Source organism: Lepidochelys kempii, chromosome 8 (genome assembly GCF_965140265.1).
Source record: "Lepidochelys kempii isolate rLepKem1 chromosome 8, rLepKem1.hap2, whole genome shotgun sequence".
NCBI classification, from domain to species: domain Eukaryota; kingdom Metazoa; phylum Chordata; order Testudines; family Cheloniidae; genus Lepidochelys; species Lepidochelys kempii.
Window position 1 is genome coordinate 93,174,823 of NC_133263.1, and position 16,316 is coordinate 93,191,138.

A 16,316-nucleotide genomic window follows, 5' to 3' on the forward strand; every position below is an offset into this window, starting at 1 on the left:
CCCCGCCTGTCTCGCGCGATCAGACGGCGGCCGCGGCGGAACCATGGCGGCCGCGGAGGAGGCGGATGTGGATGTCGAAGGGGATGCGGCGGCAGCCGCGGCCGGCGGGGCGCTGCGGGGGTGAGCGGTGGGGGAGGGGAGACTCCGCCCCCGGGAGAGCTCGGCTCTCGTCCCCTCCCCTCCCCTCCCCCGAGACACCGCTCACCCGCGCGGGGAGACTCCCTCCGCGCCCTGCCCCCTGTGGGGAGATCGGGGCTCCCTCCTCTTCAGCCCCCTCGCGGCTGCAGGCCCCGGGCGCCCCTCGCTCCGAGGCGGGCTGGCTGGCTGGACAGCGCACGGGCGAGGGGATGCCCGGGTGGGAACTGGCCTCTCCCCCGGGACGGCAGGGCCACGGCATCCTCCCATGGCCCAGCCCGTCGGGGGGGGCCAGAGCGTCCCCCTCCCTCCCCGGGCCCTGCGCTTCGGTGTGTCAGTGGCCCCGGTGGAGAGCGCTTGGGGGCAGAAGGTGCCATAGAAACGCCATTGCCTGCCCCAGGCGTGTGAAAAGCCGGAGTCAGGCCTCAGACCCCATAGGTGTGAAAGTAACGATTTTGAAAAAGAACAATCCATTCTGGGCCAGTTGTGTTTACTGGCTGGTTTCTGAGCCTTCAGGGGGCCACTCAGGTCACGTTTTCGAGCTTTGGGCGCAACCATGAGGGTTAGAAACGTCCCCTCTGATTTCAAAGGGGAGGAGAGGTTTTGAGCTAAGCACGTGAATCCAGAAGCTGGGGCTTTATGAAAAAATATAGCAAGACGTGAGAGTTGGCAAAACTGAATATGACCTGCCCATTTGTAGCTCTGCTTCACTTGTCTCACCTTTCCTGTTTTAGACTTCTTAATTTTTCTCTTGCTCATATTAATAAGCTGCTTCTGCATCTATGCTGAACACTCCAGAGCAACTTTGGGATGAAGAGTATGTCTACACTACACCGGCATAACTATTGAGGCATAGTCCTGTAGTATAGAGATGACCTTTGCCAACACAAGTTTTTCTGTCTGCATAGAACACCACCTCCTGGAATAAAGTTAGCTATGTCAATAGAAGCCCTCCTTTGTCAACATGGCTGCATCCCTAGTGGGGTTTTGTTGGCATGGATACCTCAGTCAGGGGTGTGTTTTTTCACACCCCTAACTGAGACATCTATGCCAATATAACTTTTTAGTATAGACCAAGCCATAGTGTGTGTGACAGGTGCTTTATAAAATAAAACTGTTTTGTATAAGGAGCCCATGTGGGATGTTTGTAACCTGGGGTGTGTATTGCATGCATTGCCCATCTTCATGGTTCTCAAATTTTCTGATGCCTAAAATCACATTTTTTGTATATGTCCTGAAAAGATTGTCCTGGGTCAAATGTATTTTATGTAGGTAGTTGAATTTTTTTTTTAAAGTATGTACGAAGGGGACCTGTAATTAGAGCTTTCTCCACTCTAAGAAACTGATATATTGTCTGCATTGGGGTACCTGGAACTGGTGGGAGAAAAGAGTTTAGTCTTGTTTAGCAGTTAAACTGTTTTCAGCAGCACTTCAGGGGGGCATGTGGCTAATAATTGTTTTCAGGGAAGGGTGAGTTTCCTAGTAATTAGATGAAGTTGAACTAAGTAACTCTTATGCTGAATATCAGGGAACGTTTTTCAGCAGTAAAATATTAGTTTGTATGGTAATTTCCCCAGGGCGATAGTAATTGCCTCACTTAGGCCTGGTCTAGACGACAAACTTATATCAGTATAACTATGTCACTCAGGGTGTGAAAAATCTACACCTCTGAGTGATGCAGTTGTACTGACCTAACCCCTGGCGTAGACAGCACTATGTTGACAGGAGAGCTTCTCCTATCAACATAGCTACTGCCTCTCAAGGAGGAGGATTACACCAACAGGAGAAGCATAATAGCATTCTCAAAAATGTGCTACATCAGTGCAGCTACGCTGCTGCTGCTTTTTATGTGTAGACCTGCCCTGAGAATGACAGGATTACACTGGACAAAGCAACGACAGATATAACAATCCTGGAGTGACAGGATGTTGGGGTAAATGAGCTAATAGTTTTTCACAGAATCATTGAAAGAGATGGAGAAGTTTAAAAAACTCTTTACTCGTTGTTACTTTTTATGATCATAAAGGAAGTCCAGGCACTTTAGGATTTTGCTTTCCCTTTATTGAAAGGATTTGCATGTGCATTGGGACCCCACAGTCCTCAGTCTCTTTCTCCTTTTGTAATCTCAGTGCAATTTTTTATGCTTAGCGGAAGGTGATGCTACTTTACCCTCATCATCAACCTCAAGTGATGGCTTCTAAGTGAATCAAATGCTGATGTGTTTATTTTTCATACAGCAGCAGCATCTTAAACTCAGAATACTTTCAGAAGATTTGTCCCTTTCTGAAGGGGAATGTAAAAGCTTTTAAGAATACATAATATTTTCCAAAACAGTTCTCTGAGGAATTGTCCTTTTTCCTCTCAATTACAGTAATATTTCTTACTTAATGCAGCTAAACCAAAAAAAAAAAAAAAGCTTATTAGTCGAAAGTGTTCCTTCCACTACCTTACTTAGCATACATATGCAGCATACTAAAATGAGAGCTTCTATAACCATAGGACTTGTTTCTGGATTTCTTAAAGTATTAATGCCATGAGGTATATCATTGTACAGCTGAGCCCTAAATACTAGTACATGTGAAGGTTATCAGTCTTGTTTATTTGTTTTTTATTAAAGACTGATATTTGATTTTCCTTAAGAATTACATTTTTCTAAAATAGCACCTTTCCTCCAGGGATCTTGCACCTTTACCAAGGGGGTTATTATTCCTATTTTACAGATGGGGAAATTGAGGGATAGAGAGGTTAAATGAGGATCACACAAGAAGGCAGTGACAGCTGAAAATAAAACTTCTGTCTTCTAGCAACTACGAGACTCTGTTGCCTGTGTTGTGTTTTTATACTTCACAGCTTTGCTCCCACTTTGTTTTCAGTCTTTTTTGGAAGAAAATTTTTAACTTTTCAGTAAAACAGAAATTGATTTTGCTGATACTTTATGCATAATTCTACAGCATGAAGGGAGAGATAGTAAGAGCCCTAACAGTTTGAAAAATATTGAAGAAAAGGTTAGGTCCCTTTCTGTGAGGGGGCCATTTACACTTTGCCCAATGGAAAACTTATGAAAGGCTAGCCCTACATAATATTTCTACAAAATATAAGTGACCCCTTTTAATTTTAGAATCTCTCTGTCATTCTTATGTTAATGAATACAAGTAACACTATAAAAGTCCAAATTTTTATGTCAGTTCTGACAAGGTTACCTGTTTTCTTTTAAAGTGTTTGCATTACTGACTATATGAACTTTCAAAACTTTTTTTCCTTCTTTAAAATGATTGAAAATTTTATTACAGAGACTATGAAAACATAGCTTCTGGCTTATTGCAAGATCACTACCTTGATTCATCTTGGAGAACAGATAACAGCCTTGTAAGTAGTTTATAGGAAATAGTCTTTTTGGTTTGTTTGTCTGTTTTAAATGAATGGTATATCTTTCACAGAGATTTTCAAAACTTTGTATTTCTTCCCCAGCCACTTGAGAACATAAATTAATGTTTTTATCTTTTCTAAAAAAAAAAAAAAATCAACCTGTGATTGGTTTTGCTTTAGAGGAAGTATTAGATATTTGTGTGTCAAAGAAGATAATTGAAAAATGTCTGTCATTTCCAGCCATGGACACTGGATAGCAACATTAGTGAAGAGAACAGGGCCGTGATTGAGAAAATGTTGTTGGAAGAAGAGTATCCTTTTATCAAATTGCTTATATGTCTGTTCCTTTCTTAGGGCAAAATAAAATCCTCTGTCCTAGTAGGAAGCAGATATATAGTGGATTCTTTTTAAAGAGATTAGTGTTTACTGAACTTGAAGCATTGTGCTCCAGTAGTTAGAGCATGGAAGTATGAGATAGTACACCTGAATTCAGTACCCTGTTCAGCCACTCTGCAACCCTCAGCTTCCTCAGGCTTTGGCGAGTCTCATAGGGTACGTCCACACTGCAATGAAAGACCTGGAACACCGACTTTCAGAGCCTGGGTCAATTGACTCGGGCTCATGGAGCTCATGTTGCGGAGATAAAAATAGCAGTGTAGACGGTCCTACTTGGGCTGGAGCCCAGGCTCTGAGACCTCCCTCCTTACGGGTTGTGGGAAACTTCTACACTGCTATTTTTAGCCCCTCAGCCCTAGCTCCATAAGCCTGAGTCAATTAATCTGGGTTCTGAGACTTGGTGTCACAGGTTTTTCTTTTCAGCGTAGATGTACCCTTAGCCTTTTTGTGCCCATTTCCCATCTTTAAAATGGGTTTGGTAGTAATACCTCATATGGGTGTTGTGAGGATTATTAATGCATAAAAAGCACATTTCATTTCTCAGATGACAGAGTCTATATAACTGCAAAGTATTTTATTTCAAGGGAATTTTCATATACACATCCATAAAGTTCAGGTGCCCCAAACTTCATGAGTCTCCTGATTTTTTCACTTCACATTCACTCATATCTTGAGTGGTAAAAAATACCCATTCATTGCAAGAGCTCTTTTAATGCCACTTCTGAGAAACACTTCACGCTTCTTGACAATATGAGAGCTCCTAATGTTGCTGAGATACTTAATCCCAAATAGTTGGTGACCCTATTAACAAATGTGAGTTACCTCTGTTTTCCTGTCCTTTTTCCTTTGAAGTGAAGTACTTTACAGAGGAACAACAAAATGTCAGTACAGAATGTTTTTGCCATGGGAATAAATTATTCAGATTTGAATTGCAAAAAGGCTGTGGCGTTTGACATTGATGAGAAGAAAATGTCCTACTACTGTGTCAAAGTCATAAGGGAAAACAGGCTGTGGAGGAAGCAGAATGTCTAGTTTATTTGTAAACAACATACTCACATTATTTCTAAGTCAAACAGTCACTTCCTCCTTTGTTTAACTCAATAGTATTTTAAACCGGTGACAATTTTATCAGAATTTTTGTGTGTATATAGTTCTGTTCTGTGTATCCAAAAATTCCTTAGTAAAGATTACAGGTATTACTTATCTAATAAATCGCTTCCAGAAAAAATATGGCTTGATCAAAAGGAAGGTGACAAAAAATCTGTGAAAAGGTAAAATTGCTTTTGGGGAGGGCGGAAGAAATGATTAAATAGTAGAAATTTGGGGCAGGAATGAGACTTTCTTTAAAATATATATTTGCTTAGATGATCAGCAGTCACCGTTATTTTTTTTGTTTTACAGTCCACATAAGAAAACGGGAAAAGTCATGTAGGTACTTTTTGAATAATTGAGTTGTATTTTTAAGTGCTCTTTTTCATTTATGTTAAGTTACAGAACACTAGCATAAAAAGTCAGTTTTACCTCCCCTTTAACATTTAGTCTTGTTTCTTTACTTGTGTAAGATAGTTAAAGGGACATTGTCAACCTGACAGACATTGCCATTTGACCGTTAAATGGCCTGTATTAAATTAATTGGATTTCTGAAGGACACATGTCCACATCACAAAAAAGAACAATTACAGTTGGCTTCCTAGTGCTTGCAGTTTCCTTGTTGCATGTGTCCCCCACATTCTCCCCTCCATCCAACCTCTGCAAAATAAGTTGTGGATGGGTGTTGTGCTGCCTTGAATTAGCTTCTGTAATACAAAAACCTGGAAGAATTAGTTCTCTCATCAAGAGTATAAACGTTTAAAACAAATCCTATAAGTTTCCATTGAAGAAATATAATCCACATTTCAGAAATTGTTGCAATCTTTTGGAGATGCACATTCATTAAAAAGGCACTTCCATTTTCTTATTCTTTTAGGGTTCGCTCACCGACAAAATCAACTAGCTGCTCACTAAAGTGGACAATCGAAGAAAAAGAGCTATTTGAACAAGGACTGGTAAATATTGTATTTTTCAGTGTTCAGTTTTCTGTAAAAAACAAACCAAAAAAACTAGCTTAATTTAAAAAAAAATGCAATATTAACCCTTTTTCATAAAAAATGAATGGAGTTCTCATTGCAAAATAAAAATAATTGCAGCGCACTAAGTTGCTAATTTTTCATTTTTAACTTGTTAAAAATAATTTCCAATTGCTAACAGTGGAATAGTAAATCAGGCACACTCAGACCTTGGTCACACAGTCACATAGCTTGCGAATCTCCATCGAAATCAACACAGCTTGGTTTGTCCACAAGGGTCTGCCTGCCCAGATCCAGTTGCAGGATTTGGGCCTTAGACTGTCCCACGGGCTACTGATTTGTCTATTGCAGTGTTACAATAGCAGTGCTGTAGTTTACAAAGGAAGTGTCAAACGTGAAGGGGTGCCCTGAAATCTAGTAAACTGAAAAAAACTGATTTTTTTCCTCAGACACTAATATACGCACTTTGGAGCTTTTTTTTATATGTTGGTAAAGAGTACAACACAGTGGTTCCCCAGCCTGGTTGTTGCCTCTAGACATTACTATAACATATGTAATAAATACACCAATCCCTGAATCGTCCTGCTAATTTTTGTGACTTCCAGTCAGATTTTCTAAAACTATTTTTCTCTTACCTATTGCTCTGCGAAAAAACGACAATAAACAGACACAGGCCCCTGACAATACGAGGAGATCCAGGTGGGTGAATCCCTGGACCTTCACAGTCTCATTGATTTTAACAAGGCTTTGCTAGCTCGTTGCTTGAAAACAGAGGGCTTTGCTGTTTTTTGGATGATATATCTAATCTGACATGTAAAACACGTCAGAATTAGTTTTAATTACTACTTGGATGGATGATTGCAAGTTGTGTCCTTGTAGTGTCATTGCAATGATTACGTCTAATGATTTTTGTAAGCATGCTTTTCTTTTGAAAGCTTGTATATATGTAATATAATAGAAGGTGCACTAACAGCAGCTAAAGTAAAGGCTGCTGTAGCATTTCTATTCTAATCTCATGTTGTTCATAACTTTAGCAAACATCAGCCTGACAGGTGAAAGTTTTTCAGCCCTGGTTTCTTCAAAACATTAATATTGTCTTGAAAGTTTGAGAAAAAATATTGAATCAATTTTTTCTTATAAAGACAATGTAAAAAATAAATTTTCGCCATTAAAAAAATTCTAACTCTTGTAACTTTCTTTTAAACATCTCCAACTAAAATAGCGGGGTATAGAAAGTTGTATTTTGTCAAGCAAACAGCCCTTTACAAGCAGTGCCTTTGAATGTTGTAGTGGACATGGCTTTTTAATGGGCCTACTTTGACTTTGAAAATCATATTGCTATAGAATATTGAAAGTAATACTACTTAAACAGTATTTAGATGGATGCAAAGTATTATGCCTCCCTACATGGGAACTTCAGACCCCAGACCTGCAACGGTGCCTGGGTCCTCTAATGGGGAGCTTCTTGAATAACTGGGGGCCTGTGTTCCCTGTAAGTTGTGCAGTTGGACATCTGCCCAGGAGAGATTCAAGTGCCATGCAGTTGATTAGCAGAGCCAGGCACTTCCAGCCAGCAGCTTGTATTCAGGTGCCCCTCCACCCCCACTGCTTTGCAGCCACATTGCTCCTGCAGCTGCTCCTGGGACCCTCCTGCTGGCTGTGCAGAGTGGGGGGGAAGGAAGGTGCTTATGTCAGGGTATCCCCCAGCCCCTGTACCCCATCTCCACAGAGCAGGGTAGAGGGGACAGGGCTCAGAACTTACAGCAGCTCTGAGGTCTGAACAAGCCTTCAGGTGAGTGAGTGCCTTAAAGAGACAGCACACGTCTCTCAGAGACTTCTGCAGCAGCCAGCACACACACACACTCACTTACTCACTCACACTGTCTCTCCCCCTGCCCATGTACCCCACTTCTGCAGAGTGGGGGAGGGGAGACATGGTTCAGGAGGAGGAGAGCTTTCAGTGAGTGCCTTAAAGAGAAACTGTGTACGGGAGTCTTTCAGAAACTTCCCTAGCAGTCAGCACGCACAGTCTGTGTCACACACCTGTTGTTGTTACTTCTTGGTACTTCCTGCAGTACACTTATATTCTCTGTAATTATAGTCTTTCAAAGTGTGTTATTTTAGTTTTTTGACTGGTCTGTGCATTTCATAATTTTTATTTCTCTCTTACACTTAAATTGAATTCTTTGAGTAGTGAATTCTAAAATGCCTGTCTTGTCCTGGCTGGAGTAGTTATCCCTATTGGTAACTTTTAAAAAATATATATATTATATCTAGGTTTTTTATTTCTACTGGTGGTGCACGTCCGCACATTACCTTGGTGCACATAACAAAATTTATTCCGTATATGGGTGGAAAAAATTAGAGGGAACGTTGTTGGGGACTTAGCTTCATAGTAAGCATTCACCTTTAACGTGAACCAATGCAGCCTTCCTGATTAGATTCACTCATCTGATATTATAACACCCTCAGTCTAGCACAGATACATATGTGTCAATTTGCATTTAGACTCAATGGAAGAATTTGGCATGGGCAGAATTAGGCCTGCTGTATATCTATCTGTTATAGGTGGTAATGTATGTAAAGGAAAGAACCGAGTTTGACTTTTAGAACCTGGGGTAAATGTGTTGGACTGGCAGTTAGGAAAAATAATCTTTTCACTTTAAAATGAGCACATTTGACATGGGGCCACAATAAATTTTGATTTCCCCCAATGCAGCTTTTAATCGTTTTCAAGTAGAACCATATTTTAAAGTTTGAAAAATCTTAATCTTGAGGTTGCATTAGCATTGCCTTTTGTGCATAATTAAAGACCCCGATCCTGCAGAAACTCAACGTATATTCTTAATTCTGTGAGTAGTTCCATTGACTTTGGTGGGACACTAAGTGCATAAAATTAAGCATGTGCATAAATCTTTGCGAGATCAGAGTCTAAATCTGGTCTTTTATTCATTCAGAGGATTTGGAATGGATGTCACATACATGAACTTTTGGGTTTTTACTTTTTATATACAGTGTAGTTAAGAAATGGCATGAGGTGGGTATGTTCAACTATGGACCTGTTTGGAAGGAGCAGGACCAGAGTTCCAAAAGGCTTATTTAAATTTAGAGTAGTGTTTTAATTTAATGAGACTTCTATAATTCAGTATTTAACTCTTAAAAGGGAAAAAGGTCAGTTGATTTTGTAGCAAGCTATTGTATGCTGTGAACGCCTCTCTGAGGAAACTTTTAATTTAAGCAACTTAGATGCAGATTTAAGTTGTGGTTCAGACTTCGAGTAAGTTGAGCTCTTTTGTGTGCAAGAGTGGAATGCAGAATACTACAGTATTACACAAATGCATGACCCAGTCCTGCAAATGCTTAATTAGCTTCAGTGGGACTCCTCAAGGTAGTAAGCATTATGTTTTTTAGTGCTTTCAAGATCGGGGCAGTGAATTAATAACACTTACTGCTTAAACATAATTTCTGGCTGTCCAGTGTCTAGGTAATGGGACTTTTCGCAAGGATCGAGTAGTATTTTTTATTTCTAATAAATAATTACTTCTGTAAAACTTTCTTCTTACATAAAGAATGATACCTAGATGTAGAAAAGATTGGTTGATTTTAATTCGTTTTGTCACACTAGGCTAAATTTGGCCGAAGATGGACAAAAATTGCCAAGTTGATTGGAAGTCGCACTGTTCTACAAGTAAAGAGCTATGCCAGGCAATACTTTAAGAACAAGGTAAACATGAAATGTCATTTTCTGTTAGTAAAAAAGGCAGTGAGGCAAGTATGCTCCTATCATATATTTTGAATGCAAACATGCATTTATGGGATATTATCATTGAAATATTGCTTATCTGCTGATTTTTAAATCTGAAATTTGACTTGGTTTGGAATTATTCTAATCTTGTTGGGAATTTTAAATGCTCTAACAAGCAATAAACAATATGGTTTGTTTTATTGGACACCCACATACTTGGAGTATATTGCTAGACTGAAAACAGATTGGCCTCTGACTACTTAGAAGTTGCAACTGTCCAGTGTAATGTAATTTCCGACTGCCAGTTGAACTCTTCTGGGACCTTTTTTTAAAAGACAATTGTGTGTACTTTAGCTACTAATAAATACATACATTAATATCCTTTGGACCGGTCTTATTTTGAATATAAAGTGTCATGCACATCTATAATGCTGCATAAGTTCCTTAAAGTCTGCATTTTTTCAATGTTTTACTTTTTAAAACAAAAATCAGTAAGAAAAACCTGAAGATGATTTCCTTAATGTATAGTTTCTTATAAGTAAAATGAGCTGAGAGAAGATGAATTAGCCGATGAATGCTAACTGTAATGCTAGATGTCCACAATTCTGGAAGCTTTGCCAGTCAGTCCTGTCTTAATCCCTTTTTTATATATATAAGTATAAAATAATGAAATATAGGACTGCCCTTTGAAGGAGAACATCATGAAAATTGAACGTTGAACCCAATTTGACAAAGGCAAGCTTTGTAAATTAATACATAAAACTTAATGATCCCTCTAGACTGAACCAAATTGATTATGCCATTGATTTTAATAGTGTTCTTTTACATTTAAACTTCATTATTGGGGTATGCTTAATTTTTCTTATAATCCATTTATACTTTAAGGCAAAAACTGATGACTCTGAAAAAGAGGAACAAAGTCAGTATAGCAGCAATAGTCTTCCTGTTGAGGATGAAGGAGAGAAGGTGGTGGCATGGGCACCGGCAAACCTGAGGGGCCGTGCAGACCCCAACCTGAATGTAGTGAAAATTGAAAAGCTATCGGATGATGAAGAAGTAGATATCACGGATGAAATGGATGAGCTGCTTTCTCATGCACCCCCACCGGAACCTGGCAAATCTAAATTAACTGATATTCCGAAGAGTCCAATTCAAGAAACCAGAGGAAGAGAACACACTTTTTGGTCTGCTGGATACAATTTTGCAATTCCCCAGTTTGCAGAAGACAACTTTCAAAAGGCCGAGCAAGGCAAGGTAGAAGCACTGGAGTTTCCAGACATTGCAGCCACATGCTCTGAGAAACAGAGCGTGAATGGTGATGAATCTGTGAAATCAGTTTATCTGCAATTTAATGAATTTACAGAGAAAAGTGAGCAAGACAGGAAAGGGACCTTTGATGACACCAAGCAATTAGTTGATCAAGAACTTAATGAAGAGCAGAAGGACTTAGTTAATAATGAAATGCTTTTCCATCCTTCTTGCCAATTGGATGAAGAAAATCAAGAAGAAGCAGAGGAGCTTAAGCCACCTGATCAAGAAGTGGAAATTGATAGAAATATCATTCTGGGAGAAGAAAAGCAAGCTATTCCAGAATTTTTTGAGGGACGTCAGGCCAAAACACCAGAGCGCTATCTGAAAATTAGAAATTACATTTTAGATCAGTGGTAAGATAAATTGATTTCATTTTATAACATATGTGATTAAGGCTGCTGATGTGCTGTTTTGATGCAGTTAGAACAGTCATGGAATTAATGGCCTAGCTCAGAATGCTGCCAAAATGCTGATATTTTAGCTGTTTTCACAAGATTGAGAAGTAACAGCATTGGCTGTGGATGGGGTATCCCTCCCCTCTTCCCTTTTTTCTTAAATATAAAGGAACATTCTACATTTCAACAATTAAAAAGTTTTGAAGCATTATGAAAATGGGTGTCCATTTTCAAAACACATGGCTAGAATTTATTCTAGAATTCTTTCTCCAGTTTTGTCAATTTAGCGTATTACACCAAAAGAGGAAAGAGAAAATAGAGTAATACTGGTTAGTGCACTACTTTGCAGTTATTATCACACAGTAATGGTATGTAGATGGGATGCATATCACAATATATTCATGGGTCTGGTATATGTCTTCTATATTCTGGATCCTGTCCTTCAGACCTTACATAAAATTCCCACGCAAGTTGTTCTCTAGTGATGTCGGTAATGTGTGTCTGTTCTTCAGTCTGGGACAGGTAGGAGACTGAATTTATAGAATTTATAGAAATAGAAACTCTTTAGTGGCTATGTTAGAGCAAAAAGTGATAATCAAAACCATTTTTAAAATGGGTTCTTCTCAACAGGGAGCACTATTCAGAGTCTTGAATATTGTACAGTATATCTTCATGAAACCATTTTAAGGAACCCATGTTTTTACTATGACAGGCTAATTTGCCGTGCAATTTGTTCTCCTGTAGCTTTGTTTTCTGAGTTTAACTGTACTCACTTTAAAAATATTACAATATTCTCTCAGCTCTAGTTTAATTGCCTTATAAATTGATAACCTATTCACTAGTTCTGGAGTAGTTGTAAGCTCCCATATTTCTAGGGAAATTTTTGACAGACTTCAAAGCAGTAAATGTGCATGAAAGATAAAAAACAGGATTATCCCACATTAACCTACAAGTTGTTTATGCAGTTACTAAAATAATTGTTTAATACAGTAGAACATGTGACACGGAATGGACACAAGTATTTTATTTTAACAAGATCATTTCATTTCAATAACTTGCTGCTCCCTGGCACCATTCATTTCCAGGGCTTATATTTTATGCTGTGTGGGGATATCTTTTTCCCTATGCATGTATTTGAATAAATCTGCACAGCCTCAAACACCATCATAAATTTGCATTTTTTTATTAAACTTAGATATCTGTATGAATACTCTGACTATTCCATATTTTGTTTTTCATAGAATGTACTTTAGAAAACAACCACTCAAACAGTACAATCCTACTTCATGAGTAGCTTTTTGGGGGTGATTATAAGCCTGATACCACTAGCATTCTTTGTCAGAGTGCTACACATGTTAAATAGTCAGAATCTTCCAATAATTCCTGTAGAAAAAATACAAGGAAATTCAAATGGCTTCACAGGACAATTAAGCTATCTTTTTTCTTTTTACTGATCCATTTTCTTTTTGTTTGAAAATGTTCTATGGTTTATTTTAGGGAGCGATGTAAACCTAAATACCTGAATAAGACTTCAGTACGGCCAGGCCTTAAGAACTGTGGTGATGTTAACTGTATTGGACGGATACACACGTACCTGGAGTTAATAGGAGCAATTAACTTTGGTTGTGGTAAAAAAAAACATTTTAATCTGCATCCATTCAAATTATAACCACGATGTTAACAATATCTGTAATTGGTCAGAAACCATTTTGATAAGCTGTGTATGTTACATGAGATATAAAAATCAAGGGAGAGAAAAAATTGTATTTTTCAAAAGAATTTTTCGAGTTAAATTCATTGCTGAGTACCTTCTGCATTCAGTCCAATCAAAACTATACATGTGGGTAGTCTTCATTCCATCTCCCTTTTTCTCTGAAGTCTCCAGTCACCCTTGTTTCATGTAAGCTCTTTGGGGCAGATACCTCACATAATGGCATTGTGACCTGTTTGACCTCCCAACCCTGTCATCATGTAAATCCTAATGGGCTACTTGTAAGAGTAGGTACTAGTAGGTATCAAGGTTGCAGACTCTGGCTCTAAGATTATAGACCTTCTGAAAGAAAATAAATTGTGCTTTTGATTTGCTTTTAAATTTTCAAAATACTTGGTATCTTCAAGTACGGATTTTATTTATTGACTGCACTTTCTCATAAGATGGGAGAAGCATAACTTATTGAAAACTAGCAGTTTAACCTGTTTCTTTAGCTAACCTGGTATATAGTTTGAAGGAACCACAGGTGTCTTGTGCGTGAACGTACATAATTCTCAGAGCCCCTCCTCATGTCCTACAGTCTGTACCATGCAATGTTCCTCCTCACTCTGTTGGTTGATGGCAGAACAAAGATTGACAGCCAGCCTGGGGCCAGGACAGCCTCTTTGTGGATAACTTGAGTTCTCTGCCTCCACTCCTGGGCAAACATGGGGTCTCCTTGTTGTAGCAAAGCCTTCAGGATTGGACTAGCAAAAACGTCTTGAATTTGACTAACTGGAGACTCCTAGAACTATGGGTTTCTAAGCAAGGTTTGCTTCAGACCATGTCTGGGGCCCCACTTCCAAGAAGACCTCTTAACTTGGGAAGAGGCTTCAGAAATTTATCCAGATATGGGAGACATGTACTTTGGACAAATGGATGCTACAGGCAATTCTACAGGGTTATGCCATCAAACTTAGCAGTTCCCCAGAGATACATTCAAATTTCCCAGATCAAACAACTTAACCAAACACCAAAAAGTAAAAGCCTTCTTGGCATTAGGGCGGTATAGCTGGAACCAACAAGACAGATTTTATGGGGTGTACTTGGTACTCTAGTGACCCTAAAGAATGGGGACATGAGCCATCTTAGATCTCAAATCCTTCAGCAAATCCACCGGGTCTCTGAAGTTCTGATTGAAAACACTAAAGTCTATCATTACAACTCTATCACTCCAGTATTTAATGACTTCAGTAAATCTCAAGGAGGCTTACCTTCATGTGATAATCAGGGCGAGTCACTGGAAATTTCTGCCCTTCTGTTATAATGGGAAGCATTTTCAGTACAGGGCTCCCCCCATTCTTACTAATGTCAGCCCCACGAGTCTTCACAAAGATCCTGGTGGTCTTGCATTCTCAGAGAAAGGGGGTATATGTTTCTCCCTGCTTTGGACAAGTACCTGAAAAGGAGACTATCAGATCGCCCTTCAGCATCTACAGGAGATTGTAACCTGCATCTGGGACGATGGGTTTCTGATGAACATGCAGAAGACTCTTCTCTAGCTATTTCAGTGACTTTTGCTTTTAGGAGTGATCATAGACACCATTTCAGAGGAGAGACAACAGGAGACCTCTTTAATTCACCAAGTGTCATGTGGTCATCAGACATCCCTAGAAGTCCTTGATACAGCTCCTCAGTATGCTAGTTCCATGTGTAGATACTCTACAGCAGACCAGATTTCATCTAAGGAAGCTTAGATGATTTTCTCTTATCATAGGAAGAAATTGCAATCAATCAGAAACAGAGAATCACAGTTCCAAAGTGAATCACTTCCTCCCTCAAGTGGTGGACTGAATCATCCTTAAAGATTCCAACAGTGTGTCCAGTATCAGAACTGGTGAAATTCATGATCACCATCACAGCAAACTTTCATACATGGGGAGCATTCCTCAACAGGACAGTGGCTCACGGGACTTTGTCCAGTTTGGAGAAGAAGAGGTATATAAATGAGCTAGAGCTCAGGATCATCAGGCTAACCCTCCTCTACTTTCAAAAGCCAGTGCACCAGCCTCGTGTATCTCACAGCTGATGACACCACTACAGTTGCATACATCAGCCAACAAGGAACTAAATCTTTGTCCGTCCACAAGGAAGTGATACATTTTTTGACTTTCTCAGAGAGTTATCTTCCCCCCTCTAAGCTATCCACATAAAGGCTCAGCAGGAAGGACCTGGAGCTTGAATCTTTCTCTATTTCAGGAGGTGTAGAAAAAGTTCAGGGCTCCAATCACAGATCTTTGCCTCAAGGGAAGGAATCAATGTTCCGTCTCAAAGGTGGCCCTAATGCTTACTTTATGGCTTTCTCCACGTACCTCTACTGGCAAGGATGAGAAAAAAGATAGTAAAGGAAAAGACCCCCATACTCTTGATTGACTCATATTGGCCCCACAGCTAGTAATTTTCAGCTTTGGAAGCCATCATTCTGGGATTCTCCCCAGGTGGTGATCTTGGCCCCTAGCTGTGCGTGAATCTTTGTTCTGCCTCCAACCGTTGGAGGAGGGAGAATGCCGCACCGTACAGACTGCTGGACACGGTGGGTCTTAGAAAGAAAAATCACAGATAAGAACAAAGTTTTCCTTTCTTAAAGTTGGTATGCTGCTGAGTGAGGACCAGATGACTATACTATTGCTTTATCATAGAGTAATACCTCCTCGTTGAGATTTTTATTAAATATGGAATTTTTATTTACCAGGATTAGTGGGAAATAACATGTGCGCTCTGCATTCCTATAGAACAGGCTGTGTATAACAGACCACAACCCGCTGACAAAACACGATCCAAAGAAGGCAAAGACACCATAGAAGCATACCAGCTTGCTCAGCGTTTGCAGTCCATGGTAAGATGAAAATAAAAAGTTGCATGTGTCAGTGATAGGGCCTCTTCAGCTTTCACTTTCGATACAGGGCATCTCTCTGAATTTCTTCTTAACCCATTCAGCTTCAATCACTTTCCTGAGCGTTCTTTGAGTCAAGTGTCTGCTTTAGCACCAGTGTTACTCTTTGTCAGACCTGTCCTAATTACTATTCTATTGACAGAAAAGAAAATCCATATATGAAATAAAAAATGTTATGCAGAAAGCATGAGCCATACTCAATACTGTTTGCATCACGATTTGCAATTATTTACCAGTATACTTAGTCTTGGCAGTATTC

The 16,316-nt window shown here is 39.5% G+C and overlaps 1 protein-coding gene across 7 annotated transcripts in view; it reads left to right on the plus strand.

Moving 5' to 3' along the window:
- The window catches only part of LOC140916230 (histone H2A deubiquitinase MYSM1-like), a 40,030-nt gene continuing 23,714 nt past the window's right edge, over positions 1-16,316 (plus strand). For 4 of the 7 annotated variants that reach the window (XM_073357535.1, XM_073357537.1, XM_073357536.1 and 1 more), the window contains exons 1-10: positions 1-120; positions 3,426-3,501; positions 3,742-3,812; positions 5,091-5,168; positions 5,299-5,325; positions 5,864-5,942; positions 9,589-9,687; positions 10,594-11,372; positions 12,912-13,042; positions 15,897-16,000. In XM_073357535.1, coding sequence (XP_073213636.1) covers positions 44-120; positions 3,426-3,501; positions 3,742-3,812; positions 5,091-5,168; positions 5,299-5,325; positions 5,864-5,942; positions 9,589-9,687; positions 10,594-11,372; positions 12,912-13,042; positions 15,897-16,000 — 1,521 coding nt within the window. In that variant the 5' untranslated portion in view covers positions 1-43. Of the gene's footprint in view, positions 121-3,425; positions 3,502-3,741; positions 3,813-5,090; positions 5,169-5,298; positions 5,326-5,863; positions 5,943-9,588; positions 9,688-10,593; positions 11,373-12,911; positions 13,043-15,896; positions 16,001-16,316 lie in introns of those variants that run through there. The other 3 variants (XM_073357541.1, XM_073357540.1, XM_073357542.1) reach the window with 3 other exon arrangements.